General features: G+C 40.6%; 1 protein-coding gene across 2 annotated transcripts in view; it reads right to left on the bottom strand.

Moving 5' to 3' along the window:
• The window catches only part of LOC100337844 (organic anion transporter 7), a 32491-nt gene extending 24275 nt beyond the window's left edge, over positions 1-8216 (bottom strand). For both annotated transcript variants that reach the window (XM_008274342.4, XM_008274343.4), the window contains exons 1-2: positions 4922-8216; positions 4474-4577 (exon numbers count right to left, since the gene is read on the bottom strand). In XM_008274342.4, coding sequence (XP_008272564.2) covers positions 4474-4577; positions 4922-5323 — 506 coding nt within the window. In that variant the 5' untranslated portion in view covers positions 5324-8216. The remainder of the gene's footprint in view (positions 1-4473; positions 4578-4921) is intronic.
• Positions 8217-18667: the final 10451 nt, after the last annotated feature.

Here is an 18667-nt window from a genome sequence, read left to right as displayed (position 1 = left end):
AAAAAACCAACCCCAACATCAGTAAAAGTAAATAAAAGTAATAAAGATCAGAGTAGATGAATGAAGTGTGAACTAAGAAAACACAAAATATCAATCAATGAAGTGTTGGTTCTTTGAATAGATAGATAGACAAACCTTTAGCTAGGTTAAGTAGAAAAAAAAAAACACCAGTAAATAAAACCATAGATGAAAATGGAGGTATCACAACTGATTCCACAGAAATACAGACAATAATCAAGGACTACTATGAACAACTTTACACAAACAAATTGGAAAACCTAGAAGAAAAGCATAAATATCCAGATACACATAAATTATAAAACTTGAAGACATAGAGAACCAAATCAACTCAGAATGAATAATGAAGTTGAATCAGTAATAAAAAGTCTACCAACAAAGGAAAGCTCAGGACCAGATGGCTTCACTGCTGAAAATTAACAAACCTCTGATTTAGAACTAACACCAGTTCCTCTCAAATTATTCCAAAGAATTAAAAGGGAGAGAACACTTTCAAACTCATTGCATAAAGTGAACATTGCTTTGATCCCCAACACAGATAAGGCCACCAAAAAAAAATTAGGGATCTATACCTCTGATGACCATAGATACAAAAATTCTGAACAAAATACTAGCAAAATGAATCCAATAAAACAGAAAAAAATCACACATCAAGATCAAGTGGAATGTACCCCTGGCAAGCAGAGATGGCTCAATATTCCAAAATCAATAAGCATAATACATTACATCAACAGAATGGATAAAAATCCTATGATCATCTCACATTTTAGCAAAGGTCCTAGTTTTTTTTTTTTTTTAAAAAAAAGACAAATATCCAGAAAACAATATCCAAAACTATGTGTACTTGAAGACATGATTGTATAATAGAAGACATTAAGGAATTCACAATAACACTAATAATTCTAATAAGTTAATTTATCAGGATGGCAAAACGGAAGCTTACCATGTAAAAGTAAATTGTATTCATACAAATGTACATCAAAAATTCATTAAAAATGGAATTAAAAGAAAAAAATATTTTGGTATTAAAAATTTTTAAATCCATGCATTATTTTCTCTTTTCCTTTTTTAATATAAGGTATACAAATGTCAAGCATTTCATAAATACAAACTTAGGGATGTAGTGGAATGATATGGTATGTAATCTTTTTATTTAAAGAAGTTTTGATTAGCATTTAATATTTCTCAATTTCCACGGGGCACTATGCAATACTGCAACACAGGTATACAGGGTAAATTGATATAATCAGGCACTAAGCATTTATATTTCCTTACCTTTTCTTTATGTTTGGAGACTACCTCCCTCCCAATTCTTTGTGCAATAGACAATGCATATGTGAATTAAAGCCACCCAGCTGCACTGTGGAACAGTGGGACCTGTTTCTTCTACCAGAGTGTTGTGATATCCATTACCCTGTGTTCCCCTGCCTCCCTCCCTTCACCCTTCCCAACCTCTGGTAATCGCTATTCTAAGTTTGGATTGACTAGTCTTAACTTCCACATGTGAGAGAAAACATGCATTATTTGTCTTTTTCTGTCTTCATTTAACAAAATTACCTCTAATTCACCCATTTTTCCTCAAATGCAGAAATTAATTTCTTAATTTAAAAAAAAGCAGATTTATAAAAGTAGTACCTATTTCTGAAATACTATTTGATGTTAAAGTACATGTATACAATGTATAATGTCCATTCAAGATGAATGTATATATTTCCTCAAATATTTAACATTTCTTAATGATAAAAACATCCAATATCCTATCTTCTAGATTTTTTATAGAGAAATCTACAGTACATAATCTACAATCAACCTATGGTGCAAACAACAGGACTTCCTCCTCCTTTCTAGCCATAACATAGTACTTTTTTAAAAGAACTACTTTATTTATTTGAAAGAGTTGCAGAAAGAGGTAGAGCGAGAGAGAGAGGTCTTCCATTCTGCTGGTTCATTCCCCAAATGATTGCAATGGCCATAGCTGAGCTGATCTGAAGGAGCCAGCTTCCTCTGGGCCTCCCACATGGGTGCAGGGGCCCAAGGACTTGGACCATCTTCCCAGGCCATAGCAGAGAGCTGGACTGGAAGAGGAGCAGCCAGGACTTGAACTGGCATCCATACAGGAGGGTGGCGCTGCAGGCTGGGGCTTTAACCTCTGCACCACAGCGCCAGCCCCCATAGCATAATAATTATTAGTCAACCTTTCCTCTATTTTCCTCCCACTTTCTCTCCCCCACCTCTGGTAACCACCATCACACTTGTAACTTCTATGAGTTCATCTTTTTTTATATCCCACATATGAAAGAGATCACATGATATTTGTCTTTGTGTGTTAGGCTTATTGCACTTAACGTAATAGCCCTCTTCCTCTAATCCCTCTTTGCCACATGTGTCACAGATGTCATTTTTTTAAGCATCTGAAAACACATCATGTGCCTCAGCTGCTTGACTGAATTTTATCCCTGCTTCTTCTTGATTCCCAGGATCTTAACCAGGTTGCCACTTTAGTGTCAGTTTCCAATATCCCTTGGTGATACACTCGGGTTAGGCCTGTCTCTGAACACCTGGAACTTCAGGTGTTAACCAGCTGTTGGAACAAGTCCAAAGGGGAGAGCAGCCTTTGGCAGGAAGCAGTGGAGGAGGGGAGCAGAGTCTCCACGGGCTCTGATACCCTGCCCTGGCAAAGGTAGCCACCTCAGAGTATCCTGATGCCTCAGATTCATAGAGTTCATTGCCATCTCCCACAACACCACTCTAATCTCCCATTGCTATCATCCTATGATTCACCAAAATTTACTTTCCTGTATTCTCTGTTCAGAGATCATGGGGTTATTGTGCTGTTGAAAATGACAGTGACTTTCAATTCTGCTGTAAATTGCATCTACTTTTATGGATTTACATATATCAGACTGCAGCTGAGACAACAGGTGGCATGATGCCAGCAGATTGTAAGGACTACCTTAATTCACTCATACCCCTCAAGGGATACACGCATAGATATGGCAAAGTTAGCTATTTCTGAAGAGGTACTGTCATGCACAGGTTAGCCCAAATTTCTAAGACCATAGCTATAATAGCAATTCTTATATCTTTCCCTGCAAAATTTCCATTTAAAAACTTTGCAGGGGCCGGCGCTGTGGGTTAACGCCCTGGCCTGAAGCGCCGGCATCCCATATGGGCAACGGTTCTAGTCCCGGCTGCTCCACTTCCCATCCAGCTCTCTGCTATGGCCTGGGAAAGCAGTAGAAGATGGCCCAAGTCCATGGGCCCCTGCACCCGCATGGCTCCTGGCTCCTGGCTCCTGGCTTCAGATAGGTGCAGCTCTGGCCGTTGCAGCCATCTGGGGAGTGAACCATCAGACGGAAGACTTTCTCTCTCTCTCTCTCTCTCTCTCTCTCTCTCTTTCTCTCTCTCTCTCTCTCTCTCTCTCTCTCTCTGCCTCTCCTCTCTCTGTGTAACTCATTCAAATAAATAAATAAATCTTAAAAAAATTGCAAAAACTAAAATCCAGGGGCCAGAGCCATGGCACAGTGGGTTAATCTTCCGCCTGCGGTGCCGGCATCTCATATGGGCGCTGGTTCTAGTCCTGGCTGCTCCACTTCTGATCCAGCTCTCTGCTGTGGCCTGGGAAAGCAGTGGAAGATGACCCAAGTCCTGGGGCCCCTGCACCCACATGGAAGACCCTGGCTCCTGGCTTCGGATCGGTGCAGCTCCAGCAGTTGCAGCCATTTAGAGAGTGAACCAATGGATGGAAGACCTTTCTGTCTCTCCCTCTCACTGTCTGTAACTCTACCTCTCAATAAAATCTTTAAAAAAACTAAAATTCAAAATATTCAGTTTGAGTCCCAGCTGCTTCACTTATGATCCAGTTTCCTTCTAATATGCCTGGGAAGCCACGGGTGATGGAACAGTACTTGAGTTCTTGTCACCATGTAGGAAACCTAAATGGAGTTCCTGGCGCCTGGCTTCATCTAGAACAGTGTTGCAGCTATTTGGAGAGTGAGCCAGCGGGTGGAAGATTCTCTCTCTCTCTCTCACACACACACACACACACACACTCAAGTAAATAAATCTTTAAGACACACAGTCACCCTGGCCAGTGTTGACAATACTTATTTCCATATCTGTGTCTTCAAACAGGCTGTATGTCGTAGGGGTGAAACATCCACCTCTCTAATCCCATAGTTAACTCTCATCTTGCTATACTATGTATTCTCAGACTTCACCCTTAAACCCTCTATGGAAACACACCCAGGTCCCATGGAGATGTCATTTCTGGGTCCTGCACTCAAGCTTTCACAGTCTCCACCACACTGATTTTTGAGAGGTATTTGTAGATTCCTGGGTAACAGGTGGCTCCAACATAGGGTAATTTGCAATAAACATTCATGATGAATGAATGGCTCATAAACTAATGAGAACACCCACTAGTAAAGAAAACTGTGAACCAGAGACACTCACCTGTCTGTTAAATGGCCAAACACGATGTTTCCCACCATCATTCCAGCCATAAGCAGGAATCTAAGGACTGAAGTCAGTGACTCAGATTCACATACCAGGTCCCACTGTAAGAGAAGGAACCATCACAGCTGACTTTTTAATCACAGCATTCTGTTCAGTCGCCCAGGGCTTCTAACTGGAGAGTTAGGGTGGAGTATTACTGACTCAGCATAACACTTGTAGCACAACCTGCGAGCGATTTGCTTCATGAATGAAAGCATTATGATGCTACCGTTATGCCTATTTTATACAGGAGTCCAGCGGTTAACAGAAAAGCAATTCACACTTCCTGACAGAGTGAAAAATGAGTGCCCACACAGAGATCCCTGTCTTGACGCATGCTCACGACTTGGGTTGTTACCTCTGAACATCCCAGCCAGGCACTCATAAGAGGAGAACGGTCTCCTACCTGCGTCACGGTGGTGGAGACGGAGGAGCTGCGGTCGTACACCCAGCCGTCCACACAGGGCTCTGTGTCTGGCTCGTTCGTGCTCGGGGAGGTCCCGTTCAGGTAAAGGAGCTGCCACTGGGGATGGGTGAAGCGACGGCACTTCTCTGGCCTCAGCTTTGCGTCCAGCGGGATGGAGACTCTCAGGAGGGCGTCTTGGCTGAGGACATCAGAGGCATTGCCAGAGGCCGTGTGGTTGTCCAGGAGGGGGACCCAGCAGCGATGGTCAGGGACAGCAGCAGTGAAGTTCTCCAACAGAGCTTGAGGGAAAGCTACAACCATGATGCTTATGAGGGAAAGAACCTGGAGAATCTGGAATCTCCCCAGGCCTCCAACCTGATCCAAGAGCTCATTAAAGGCCATTGAGACTGAGCAGGTGGCTCCCACGAACTGGCCCGGTGACTTTATGCGGATCAAGTGCAAAGACAGAAGCGTTTACTTTCACTAAATGGCACTAGGCGGCACTCACCCTGACCCCAACAAGTCTGTGTGAAAAACCGATTCCTCAAATCATTGAGGAATCAGGCAGAGAAACATTTTGATTGGATGATCCCAACTGCTCTCAGGTAAGTCTGTTTAAATTTCTACTTTGTAAAAATTCATGTTGTCAGCAGTGCCAAAAGTCAGCATTGAACTTTAGTCTCCCCGTTGTCTGTAAACAAAGCAAAATTTTAAAAAACCTGGAATGTGATGGGCAGTGTGTTCCCGAATGCGTAATTTGTGAGAAAAAAATCAGAAGTGTTTTTTTTCCTATGGGAAGCACTGAAAGCAATTGGCTTGCCTGTTTAGTGCTGACTTCTGATTGAAATAGAGAAGCAATAATACTTTTTTAAAGATTTATTTAATTATTTGTAAGAGCGAAAAAGAGAGAGAGAGAGAGAGAGAGAGAGAGAGAGGAGAGAGAGATATCTTCCATTCACTGGTTCAATCCCCAAATGGGTGCGATGGCCAGAGTTAGGCCAGGTGGAAGTTAGGAGCCAGGGGTTTCCTCCAGGTATCCCATGTGGGTGCAGGTCCCCAAGTACTATGTATATCCTCTGCTGTTTTTCCAAGTCCATTAGCAGGGAGCTGGATTGGAAGTGGAACATCCAGGACACAAACTGGTGCCCATATGGGATGCAGGCATTGCAGGCAGCAGGTTTACCCACTATACCACAACACCAGCCAAGAGAAAATAATCTTTAGTTAAGTTAAAGCCAGCAAATGTCTTCTAATCTTCCCTGTGGCAATTGACTTTCTGAACCAGGTTAAACCATACCAGAAACTAACTTTAAAAATTAATTGTGCATGGGGGCACCACTTGGTACCATGGTGAAGCTACCAGTTGGGATGCCCACATGCCTGGGTTCGAGCACTGACTCTGTGCCCTCATTCCAGATTCCTGCTAATTAAGACCCTAGGAGGTAGCAGATGACAGCTTAAGTGGTTTCATGCCTGCCACCCGCATGAGAGACCCAGATTGAGCTTCTGGCTCTAGCCATTGTGGGCATCTGGAGAGTGAACCAAAAGATGAGAAATTTGTCTCTGTTCATCTCTTCTCTGTCCTCTCTCTCTCTCTCTCTCCCTCCCTATATATATATATATAATTATATATCCCTCCCTCTCTCTCCCTATATATATATAAAATTATATATAATTACTTATTTACTTATTTATTTATTATTATATATAATTACTTATTTACTTATTTTAAAATTATATATATATATATAAAATAATTTTAAAATAAGTAAATGAATAAGAAAAAAGAAAACAAATTCCCTAAAATGGATGTTGTGAGAGTAGCAATGTATGGCCAAGGAGTAAATCAGTAGTAAATACAGAGTGAGGATTATTTTTCTATACTTGTTGATTCATTCATATAGAGTTTGTGTGAAACTTTTCCTTGCTAGTTCAAGAATTCCTTCAAAAACTTTGTGAAAAGGAGAAGGAAAGATAAACATTTTCAGTGTAAATATTTTAAAGCCATACCTATAAGGTCTTCTAAAAGTCCATTAAAACTTGTTTTTATGAAAAAATTGCATGGACTTTAAAACTTTTTCAGCCAAAATAAACATATTTTAAGGTCATTTTTCCTATGAGCTTTTTGAAGTTCCCATATAGTTAGTGTAAAACAAGATTTTCAAGGGTCTTACAGTATAGTGAGTGCTACAGTTTTAATATGATTTGGCCCCAAAACTCAGGCAGGACGTTAAACCCCAAAGTCATAAGGTAATGATACTTAGAGTGAAAATCTAATCCAATTATGGTGTGCAGGAAGTGGGATCTAATACAAACTCATTTAGTCATCAGGGGAATGCTTTCAGAAATTAGTTCTTGGCCAGCGCCACGGCTCACTAGGCTAATCCTCCACATGCAGCGCCGGTACTCAGGGTTTTTAGTCCCAGTTGGGGCGCCGGTTCTGTCCCAGTTGCTCCTCTTCCAGTCCAGCTCTCTGCTGTGGCCCGGGAAAGCAGTGGAGGATGGCCCAAGTCCTTGGGCCCCTGCACCCACATGGGAGACCAGGAGGAAACACCTGGCTCCTGGCTTCGGATCAGCGCACTGCGCCGGCCGCAGCGGCCATTTGGGGGGTGAACCAATGGAAGGAAGACCTTTCTCTCTGTCTCTCACTGCCACTCTGCCTGTCAAAAAAAAAGAAGGTGGAGGTAGAGGAGGAGGAGGGGAAAGGGAAGAGGAAAAGAAAGGAGGAAGGAAGAAAGCAGAGAAGAAAATAACACCTCTCATAATGATTTCCTGAGCCAAACATGAGGTCACCATGTTCCAAATTATATCTGTGCACCTCAGATACTGATTAACTCTTCACGTAATATTAACCTCTTTATCATCCCACCTATACAGATGAACCAGTACTTTGAAACATTCCCTAAGGAAAGAAATTCAGAGAAAGAAAAGGCACCATAACAAAACTCACACTATCAAGAATGTTCTTTGTTGGAAACCACAGCCTCAGACACATCATACTCAGTTTGTCCTTGTTAGAGAGGAGTCACGATGGAGACCTCTATCTCCAACATATAAGCCCATGACCCTGTGCTGTTTTTACAGGGGTTGCTGTAAGAACAGGTTCCAGGGCCAGCGCCATGGCTCACTTGGTTAATCCTCCGCCTGCGGCGCCGGAATCCCCTATGGGCACCGGGTTCTAGTCCCGGTTGCTCCTCTTCCAGTCCAGCTCTCTGCTGTGGCCTGGGAGGGCAGTGGAGGATGGCCCAAGTGCTTGGGAGACCAGGAGAAGCACCTGGCTCCTGGCTTCAGATCGGCGCAGCGCCGGCCATAGTGGCCATTTGGGGGGTGAACCAACAGAAGGAAGACCTTTCTTTCTGTCTCTCTCTCTCACTGTCTAAAACTCTGCCTATCAAATAAAAAAAAAAAAAAAAAAAAAAAAAAAAAAAAAAAAACAGGCTCCAAGAAGACCTTACACCTGAGCCCCATAAAGACTGTCATGTCTGCAAAACAAGTTCATATCAACCATTTAAAAAAAATGAGATGCAGTGTTGTGGTTTTGCACTGACCATTCCTTTTTGCTGTATAATTAGCAATGTGAGTGGAGTTTGCAGAGGAACTCGGATTCAAGTGGGGAATGCCAGATCACATGATCGATATTCAGGAAGCTTCTGGTACATGGTAGAATTCTTCTTTGGGAAGCGGGAAATTCACGTTCAAAGTTTGCTGGATCTTCACTTTTTCTAATGCACTTTCTCCGTGACTTTCACCTCCTCTGGTACGAAAATGAACAAAAAAAAAATGTGTATGTACCAACCATAATACCACGCTGTACAAAAAGCGTGAGACAGCCTCCTGCTGAAATCTTACCCAGTGTTGTTCTGGAGTTAGTTTGCACATGTTCAGAAAAGTCCTTTCAATGTAGGGGTTATTTACAAGGCAGGTGTTATCTTGCCAATAGCCAAAATCAACTATGGTGCAATTATTCACACCATGAAACTGATGATCATCACAAACCTGAGATCCATGGGATTTTTTCCTACTAAAATGGTGAGTGTTAAACATTTACCAGGCCAACCCTAACTTGCCTCCTGAAGTCACTTGAACTCCTCTGAACTGCAAACTTAATCATAGGCCTGCCCCATTTAAACCTGTTACCACCTTAACCCCTAACCCTCTTCAGATGCCATAGCCTCCAAGAGGCGTCCGTTTGCCTCCTTCCACACAACCCAGGTTACGCCTCCCCTTGACCTCCACTTTCACCTTGCTCTACCTCACTTGTGGAGGGTGGCTGACTTTTCTGAAGACAGAATCTGTTGGTGTTTTCTGCCCTTTCTGCCACAGCATCTATCATTAAGTCACACGGCACAAATTCATAATGGAGGTGCGGGGGCAGGAAAGCTGAGGAAAGGCAGAGCTGATAACGGGTGGAACAAGATTAGAAGCTGAACGTTCTGAAACGCTAGAACCAACACAGGAGTACAACTCGTTGATCCAGTAGGGTTTGGGAAGATCTTTGTGAGTGAGATCAGAGATAGAGCTGATATTTATCCTTTAAATGATAACTATCATATTCACAAATTCCCCTTAATGCCATGTGATTGGTAAAACTCTGAAATGCAGTGGATAGAACTGAAACCTCAAGAGGAGTCAGGAGAGCAGTTTCCATTGATCTTGCACCCTTACCACATCACCTGCGATCACAAAAGTGTGTCAGTTGCTTTCTAAAGACTGAGTCTCAATGAAACTCTTTCTCATAGTTTTGCTGGTGAAGGCGCTTTGTGATTAGGATGCTTCCAAGAAAACATGTAGAGAATGTAACTCAAACTGGGCTACAGTGTAGCATGAGGTCACGTGAATTTCTACTAGGACTGAAACACTGTGAAAATAAAGATGAAGAAAAAGGCTGGGCAAGTCACCATGGAGGGGAGGAAGAAACTGGGTAGAGCAGACATGAGAAGACAACAGAAAAGGGTTTGGAATGTACGAAGCTTGGAGCAGAAGGGGTTAGATAAGCCATAAAAGCATCCCAAAAAATGATAACCAAATGCACTGAGCAGAGAAGGAAGAGGATTTTCCTAAGAAGAAGAAGGCACTGCTTTAAGCCTGGAAAAAGGGACCTGCAAGGAGGTGATTGTGAAATATGGTACAATCTTCCCTTTTGGCAACTGACTTTCTGATCCTGGCTAAATCACACTAAAAAGCAGTTTGAAAACAAGTTTCTCAAAATGGGGAAGGTTGACTTTGGTGAGTGAAAGTGGAGGAGTAAGTCAGTAGGGTGTTCACAGACAGGTGTTTTGTTACACTGATGAATTCATTCAGAAAATTTTCATAAGGGCCTTTTCCATGCTACTTCTGATATTGGGAACCAGGAAGAAGGATTAAATGGGAATATGCTGGGGCCAGCACTGTGGCACAGCAGGTTAACATCCTAGCCTGAAGCACCAGCATTCCATATGGGCACAAGTTCGAGACCCGGCTGCTCCACTTCCAATCCAGCTCTCTGCTATGGTCTGGGAAAGCAGTAGAAGATGGCCCAAGTCCTAGGGCTCCTGCAGCCACATGGGAGACCTGGAGGGAGCTCCTGTTTCCTGGCTTCAGATTGGCACAGCTCGGCCATTGTGGCCAATTGGGGAGTGAACCAGCAGATGGAAGACCTCTCTCTCTCTCTTTCTTTCTCTCTCTATCTCTCTCTGCCTAACTCTTTCAAATAAATAAATAAATCTTTTTTAAAAATGGGAATATGTTGCAAAGAAGAATCAGAATAACAAAGAAGAATCAGGACATTGACTGGAAATCAGTAAAGAAGTGATAGCTTCCATAAACAGCACGGAGTCAGAACGACAACAGAAAGAGAGAAGCAAAGCATACTGCAGCTCCTATCCCAGCCAGGCGGGAAATCCACCCTGCTGGGGAAGGTAAACAGGAAAACACACGAATCCCCATCATTGATGCAGTCTAGCACCCATAAATACAGATGAATTCCACAAAGTCAAAGCAACTACCAACTGACACCCAATATATCAAATAAACTAAAAAGTAAGTGTCAATAAAACCTACTCTATAAAGAGGAATGAAGTTTTGTACCAGATGCATTGACATAAACCTAGGGACAGAAAAAGCAGGAAACATGACACCTACAAAGAAACACAATAATTCTCTAAGGGTAGACCCTTATTTGAAGGAAATCCATGAAATACCTGAAAAATAATTCAAAGCAATGACATTAAGAAAACAGTGAGATGCAAAAACAATACATATGAAAGAGATTCAAAGAAATATGGGGAAAATGCATGCTATTAATGAGAAATTCAACAAAGAGATAGAAATTGTTTTTAAAAATTTTGTTTGTTCTACTTAATACTTTTGGTTCAATACTGTAATCAATACACAATTATTCTTAAGTGCTGAAACTTAACTGAAAAGTGATCGCTATTAAATATAAGAGTGGGAATAAAAGAGGGAAGAGATGTGCAATTCGGGACATGCTCAAGCTGACTTACCTCAAACAGTAGAGTTAGAAACATACCAGGGGATTCCAATTAATCCCATCAAGGTGGCATGTACAAATGCCATCTCACTAGTCCCAGTGATCAATTTCTGTTCACAATTGATCATACTGACAGGACTAAGAACCAAAGGGATCACATAAACAAGAATAGTGTCTGCAAATACTAGCTGATAGAATAAAAAAGGGAGAGAATGTTCCAACGTGGGAAGTGAGATACACAGCAGACGCATAGAATGGCAGATGTCCTAAACAGCACTCTGGCCTCAGTATCAGCCCTTAAGGCATGCGGATCTGGCTGAAAAGCCCATGAGAGTATTTCAGGCATGGAAAGCCAAGACACTCTGGGGGTAAAAAAAAAAAAAACCCTAAATGAAAGATCTCCGCGAGTGAGATCCCAGTGGAAAGAACGGGTCATCCAAGAAGGAGGTACCTTTCTCTGAAGGGAGGAGAGAACTTCCACTTTGACCATGGCCTTGTCTAAATATGATCAGAGTCAGTGAACTCAGGGGGCTTCCATAGCCTTGGCAGCTCATGACAAGAGCCTAGGGTGATTAATGATGCCATAAACAAGAGTGTCAATTTGTTAAGTCAACAACAGGAGTCACTGTGCACTTACTCCTCATGTAGGATCTTTGTCCTTAGTGTGCTGTACATTGAGATTTAATGCTATAACGAGTACTCAAATAGTATTTTTCACTTTATGTTTCTGTGTGTGAGCAAACTGTTGAAATCTTTACTTAATGTATGCTAACCTGATCTTCTGTATATAAAGAGAATTGAAAATGAATCTTGGTGTGAATGGAAGGGGAGAGGGAGCAGGAAAGGGGAGGGTTGCGGGTGGGAGGGACGTTATGGTGGGGGGGAAGCCATTGTAATCCATAAGCTGTACTTTGGAAATTTATATTCATTAAATAAAAGTTAAAAAAATCAAAAATCGTAGAGGTGAAATTTTCATCAATGAAATAAAAAATGCAATTGAGAGCTTAAAACCATGTAGAGCAAGCAGAAGAATTTCTGACCTTGAGTGCAATTTTTTTTAAATAATCCAGTCAGGAAAAAAAATAAATAGTTAAGACACATGTGACACCACTGAATATACAAATGGTACAAAATCCTGAATAAGAAGAGAAAAAGGCATCGAAACTTATTTAATGAAATACTAGCTCAAAAAATTCCTGAGTTTTGAAAGATACATGGCTATCAATACCCAAGAATTTCTACAATGTGTATTATAGTCAAACAGACAAAAACAAGGAGAATCCTAAAGATGGTGAGAAAAAAGTGTCAAGATGAATATAAAGAAAAACCCAATACTAACAGTAATCCTCTTAGCAGAAACTTTATAAGCCAGAAGAGAATGAGATGATATATTCAAGGTCTTGAAAGAAAAATCTGACAATCAACAATATTACATACAAGCAAAACTATTCTCCAAAAATGAAGGAGAACCAAAGCCTTTTGCAGACCAACAACAACAACAACAACAACAAAGGGAATTTATCACCATCAGACCAACCTTACTAGAAATGTTTAAGGGAGTCCTATCTTAAAAATAAAAAATTTTAGCTACTGCCTACAACACCAACATTCCACATGTGCATGGATTCAGTTCTGACCCAGCTTCCTGCTAATGTTCTTGGGAATGTAGTAGAAGATGGCCCAAGTGCTTGGATCCCCACTACTTATGTGGGCAACATTGATTGTCCCAGTACAGCCTCAAGCATTGCAGGCATTTAGGGGAGGCAACAAATGCATGTCTCTGCCTCCCTCTCCCTTTCCATCTCTCTCTGTCACACACCCACACCCACACACACACACACACATGCACAAATGCACACATGCACACACACCAATAAAAATTAAAAACAAAGACTTAAAAGAAACAGTCTAATGTGTCATCTCAAGTACTTAGAAAAGTAAAGCAAATCAAACTAAAAATTAGTAGGAGAAAGAAATAAAATGCATTCAAATTGGAAATCAGGAAGTAAAAGTATGTATGTTTGCAGATGATGTGATTTTATACATGCAAAAACCCAAATACTATGTCAAAAGCATTAGAACTAACAAAAGAATTCAGTAAAGTTTCAGGTACAAAAATCAACACAGAAAATGCAGAAGCAATTCTATACACCAATAATAAACTTCCTGAAGAGAAAATAAAGAAAGCAATCTCATTCAAAATAGCTACAAAAAAATAAAATATTTAAGAATAAATTTAACCAAAGAAGGTAAAGATCACCATAAGGAAAACTATAAAACAATAATGAAAGAAATCATAGAGGACACAAAAGATGAAAAGATATTTCATGTTTAGGTATTGAAAAAATCAATATTGTTAACATATCCATATTGTACTACCTAAAGCAACCTACAAATTCTTTGCAATCCCCATGATAATAATATTAATAATTGCATTCATTATGGAGACAGAAATAACAATTCTAAAATTATATGGAACCTTGAAAGACACAACAGTTAAAAGTATCATGAATAAAAAAGAAAAAAGAAAGATACAATAATAATATGAGGAGCTCCAAGATGGCAAAATAGGGAGGGAGCACCCTGATAGTCTGGTAAAAGACAGTTTAATGAAAGTGGAGATACTGCAGGTACAGGGAAGAGTTAGGGGAAAAAACAGCAGAGAAAACTCTTCCTGAACTAGTGGGACACGGTGGACCTACGTGAAGGGCACTGGCACCCATGGCCCGGGACCCAGCCACTGAATCTATGCAACAGCACTGGAAAGGGAGGTGAGGCAAAACCTCAGTAGCCCAAGACACTGGCAGGAAAGATCTCTATGATGAGAATTACAGAATCTCAAAGAAAGAAATAGAAGAAGATACCAAAAAATGGAAAAATCTTCCATGCTCATGGATTGGAAGAGTCAATGTCATCAAAATGTCCATTCTCCCAAAAGCAATTTATAGATTCAATGCAATACCAATCAAAATACCAAAAACATTCTTCGCAGATCTGGAAAAAATGATGCTGAAATTCATATGGAGACACAGGAGACCTCAAATAGCTAAAGCCATCTTGTACAACAAAAACAAAGCTGGAGGCATCACAATACCAGATTTCAGGACATACTACAGGGCAGCTGTTATCAAAACAGCATGGTACTGGTACAGAAACAGATGGATAGACCAATGGAACAGAATAGAAACACCAGAAATCAATCCAAACATCTATAGCCAACTTATGTTTGATCAAGGATCTAAAACCAATTCCTGGAGTTATTAAATAAATGGTGTTGGGAAAACTGGATTTCCACATGTGGAAGCATGAAGCAAGACCCCTAACTTACATCTTACACCTTACACAAAAATCCAGTCAACAAGGATTAAAGACCTAAATCTACAACCTGACACTATCAAATTATTAGAGAACATTGGAGAAACCCTGCAAGATATAGGCACAGACAAAGACTTCTTGGAAAAGACCCCGGAAGCACAGGCAGTCAAAACCAAAATTAACATTTGGGATTGCATCAAATTGAGAAGTTTCTGTACTGCAAAAGAAACAGTCAGGAAAGTGAAGAGGCAACCGACAGAATGGGAAAATATATTTGCAAACTATGCTACAGATGAAGGATTAATAACCAGAATCTACAATGAGATCAAGAAACTCCACAACAACAAAACAAACAACCCACTCAAGAGATGGGCTAAGGACCTAAATAGACATTTTTCAAAAGAGGAAACCCAAATGGTCAACAGACCCATGAAAAAATGTTCAGGATCACTAGCAATCAGGGAAATGCAAATCAAAACCACAATGAGGTTTCACCTCACCCCAGTTAGAATGGCTCACATTCAGAAATCTACCAACAACAGATGCTAGTGAGGATGTGCGGAAAAAGGGACACTAACTCACTGTTGGTAGGAATGCAAACTGGTAAATCCACTATGGAAGTCAGTTTGGAGAGTCCTCAGAAACCTGAATATAACCCTACCGTTCGACCCAGCCATCCCACTCCTTGGAATTTACACAAAGGAAATTAAATTGGCAAACAAAAAAGCTGTCTGCACCTTAATGTTTATTGCAGCTCAATTCACAATAGCTAAGACCTGCAATCAACCTAAATGCCCATCAACAGTAGACTGGATAAAGAAATTATGGGACATGTATTCTATAGAAACAATGAAATCTGGTCATTTGCAACAAAATGGAAGAATCTGGAAAACAAAGTGCTGAGTGCAATAAGCCAGTCCCAAAGGGACAAATATCATATGTTCTCCCTGATTGGTGACAACTAACCGAGTACCAAAAAGGAAACCTGTTAAAGTGAAATGGACACTATGAGAAACAAGACTTGATCAGCCCTTGCCCTGACTGTTGATGAACAACTTAATACTTTATCCCTTTTAGTATTTTTTTTGTTCTACTTAATACTATTGGTTGAAGTCTGTAATTAATACACAATTATTCTTAGATGTTTAAATTTAACTGAAAAGTGATCTCTGTTAAATATAAGAGTGGGAATAAGAGAGGGAGGAGATGTACAATTTGGGACATGCTCAAGCTGACTTGCCCCAAATGGTAGAGTTAGAAACGTGCCAGGGGATTCCAATACAATCTCATCAAGATTGCATGTACCAACGCCATCTCACTAGTCCAAGTGATCAATTTCAGTTCACAATTGATCATAATAATAGGACTAAGAGTCAAAGGGATTACATAAACAAGACTAGTGTCTGTGAATACTAACTGATAGAATGAAAAAGGGAAAGAATGATCCAACATGGGAAATGGGATACACAGCAGACTCATAGAATGGCAGATGTCCTAAACAGCACTCTGGCCTCAGAATCAGCCTTTAAGCCATTGAGATCTGGCTGAAGAGCCCATGAGAGTATTTCAGGAATGGAAAGCCAAGACACTCTGGCAAAAAAAAAATCTAAATGAAAGATCTCCGCGAGTGAGATCCCAGTGGAAAGAACGGGCCATCCAAGAAGGAGGTACCTTTCTCTGAAGGGAGGAGAGAACTTCCACTTTGACTATGACCTTGTCCAAATAAGATTGGAATTGGCTAACTCAAAAGGCTCCATAGCCTTGGCAACTCATGACAAGAGCCTAGGGTGATTAGTGACACCATAAACAAGAGTGTCAATTTGTTAAGTCAACAACAGGAGTCACTGTGCACTTACTCCCCATGTAGGATCTCTGTCCTTAATGTGTTGTTCAATGTGAATTCATGCTATAACTAGTATTCAAACAGTATTTTACTTTAGCTTTCTGTGTGGGTGCAAACTGTTGAAATTTTTACTTAATATGTACTAAATTGATCTTCTGTATATAAAGAGAATTGAAAATGAATCTCGATGCGAATGGAATGGGAGAGGGACTGAGGGTTGGGAGGGTTGCGGGTGGGAGGGAAGTTATGGAGGGAAAAAGCCACTGTAATCCAAAAGCTGTACTTTGTAAATTTATATTTATTAAATAAAAGTTAAAAAATAAAATCCTAAATAAATAAATATTTCAAAATAGTTTACCTCTAAAAAATAATAATAACAATAATATAATGTGTTGTAGAGTTTTGCTTGCTAGTATTTTGTTGAGAATTTTCACATCTGTTTTCATGACTCTTGGCCTGTAATTTTCTTTTTGTTGTTGTATATTTTTCTGGTTTGTGTTTCAGGGTGACCCCTGGCCTCATGGAATGGGTTTGGTAGAATTGCTTCCACTTCACTTTTTTTTAACTTTTATTTAATAAATATAAATTTCCAAAGTACAACATTTGGACTATAGCTGCTTTTCCCCCAATAACCACCCTCCCACCTGCAACCATCCCATCTCCCACTCCCTCTCCCAGCCCATTCTGAAGAAGATTCATTTGCAACAAAATAAAGGAATCTGGCAAACATCATGCTGAGTGAAATAAGCCAGTCCCAAAGGGACAATATCATATGTTCTCCCTGAGCAGTGATTCATCAAGATTCATTTTTCAACTATCTTTATATACAGAAAATCACTTTAGTATATACTAAGTAAAGATTTCAACAGTTTGCACCCACAGAGAAACTCAAAGTATAAAGTACTGTTTGAGTACTAGTTATACTGTTAATTCACATTAAGGACAGAGATCCTACATGGGGAGTAAGTGCACAGTGACTCCTGTTGTTGATTTAACAATTGACACTCTTATTTATGACGTCAGTAATCTCCCTAGGCCAAGTTGCCAAGGCTATGGAAGCCTTTTGAGTTCGCTGATTTCGATCTTATTCTGACAGGGTCATAGTCAAAGTGGAAGTTCTCTCCTCCCTTCATAGAAAGGTACCTCCTATCAAATAAATACAAAATAAAGATAGTCAGTGTTGCTGGGTGCAAAGTATACTTCATTGGAAGAGTTTGCTCCCCCGTGGTACTCTGAATATATCAACCCACTGTCTCTTGACCTCAGAGTATCTGCTGAGAAGTCTGGTGCCAGACATATCGGGGGTTTTTTTTCTGTTTCTTATTTCTTTTTCTTTTTTCTCACTGCTTTCAGAATCCACTTCTTATCTTTTACCTTTCAGTGTCTGATTATAATATGTTGAGGAGTGGTGACGCTTGTATATCAAAGCAGTTTAGTGATATTTGACCTTCTATACCTAGATACTTTCAACTTTCTCTAGCTGTGGAGATAATTTTTCTCCTATTATTTCTTTTTTTCTTGACAATTTTTTTCTTTTATTTAATAAATATAAATTTTGAAAGTACAAAAGTTCTTTGATGGCCTGTTCTCACACCATGAGTTCTCCCACACACCCTCAGTTTTTTTTCCACAGTCCCGGTTCAGAAACTCCAGACAGTCCTAGTCTCCTGTTATTACTCCCCACCAGAGTCAGGTTTCTCTGCTCAGCTGATTGCTGGGCACAGCCCCAAGCTGGCACAGCTGTCCCGTATGCCCAAAATGGCGCCTGCTCTATCGGCTCGTACGCCTTTGTAAGGTGAGTGGAGAGAGAGAATCGTGTCCCTACCGTCCCTTTTATTTTTCCTCTCCTCTAGTTAGGCTGGTGTACTTTCCCCCAGGGGGCTTCAAGCCCGGCTCCCTCTAGGCTCTTCCTGCTGCTTTTCTGCCAGTGCCTCAGGCTGATGCGGTCTCCTCTCACCTCATTTTCCAGCGCTGGTGCGGAGGCTCTCAGCCTCTCCTATTATTTCTTTAAATAGACTTTCTAGCCCTTTTCTTTTCAATTCCTTCTTAAACTCCAACGACCATTAGATTTTCTCTTTTGGTGTTTTTTCAGATACCCAAAATGTTTTCTTCATGTCTC

This window comes from Oryctolagus cuniculus, chromosome 1 (genome assembly GCF_964237555.1).
Source record: "Oryctolagus cuniculus chromosome 1, mOryCun1.1, whole genome shotgun sequence".
Classification (NCBI taxonomy): domain Eukaryota; kingdom Metazoa; phylum Chordata; class Mammalia; order Lagomorpha; family Leporidae; genus Oryctolagus; species Oryctolagus cuniculus.
Note: the sequence above shows the minus strand (reverse complement) of the source record. Positions and strands in the feature narration are given on the sequence as shown.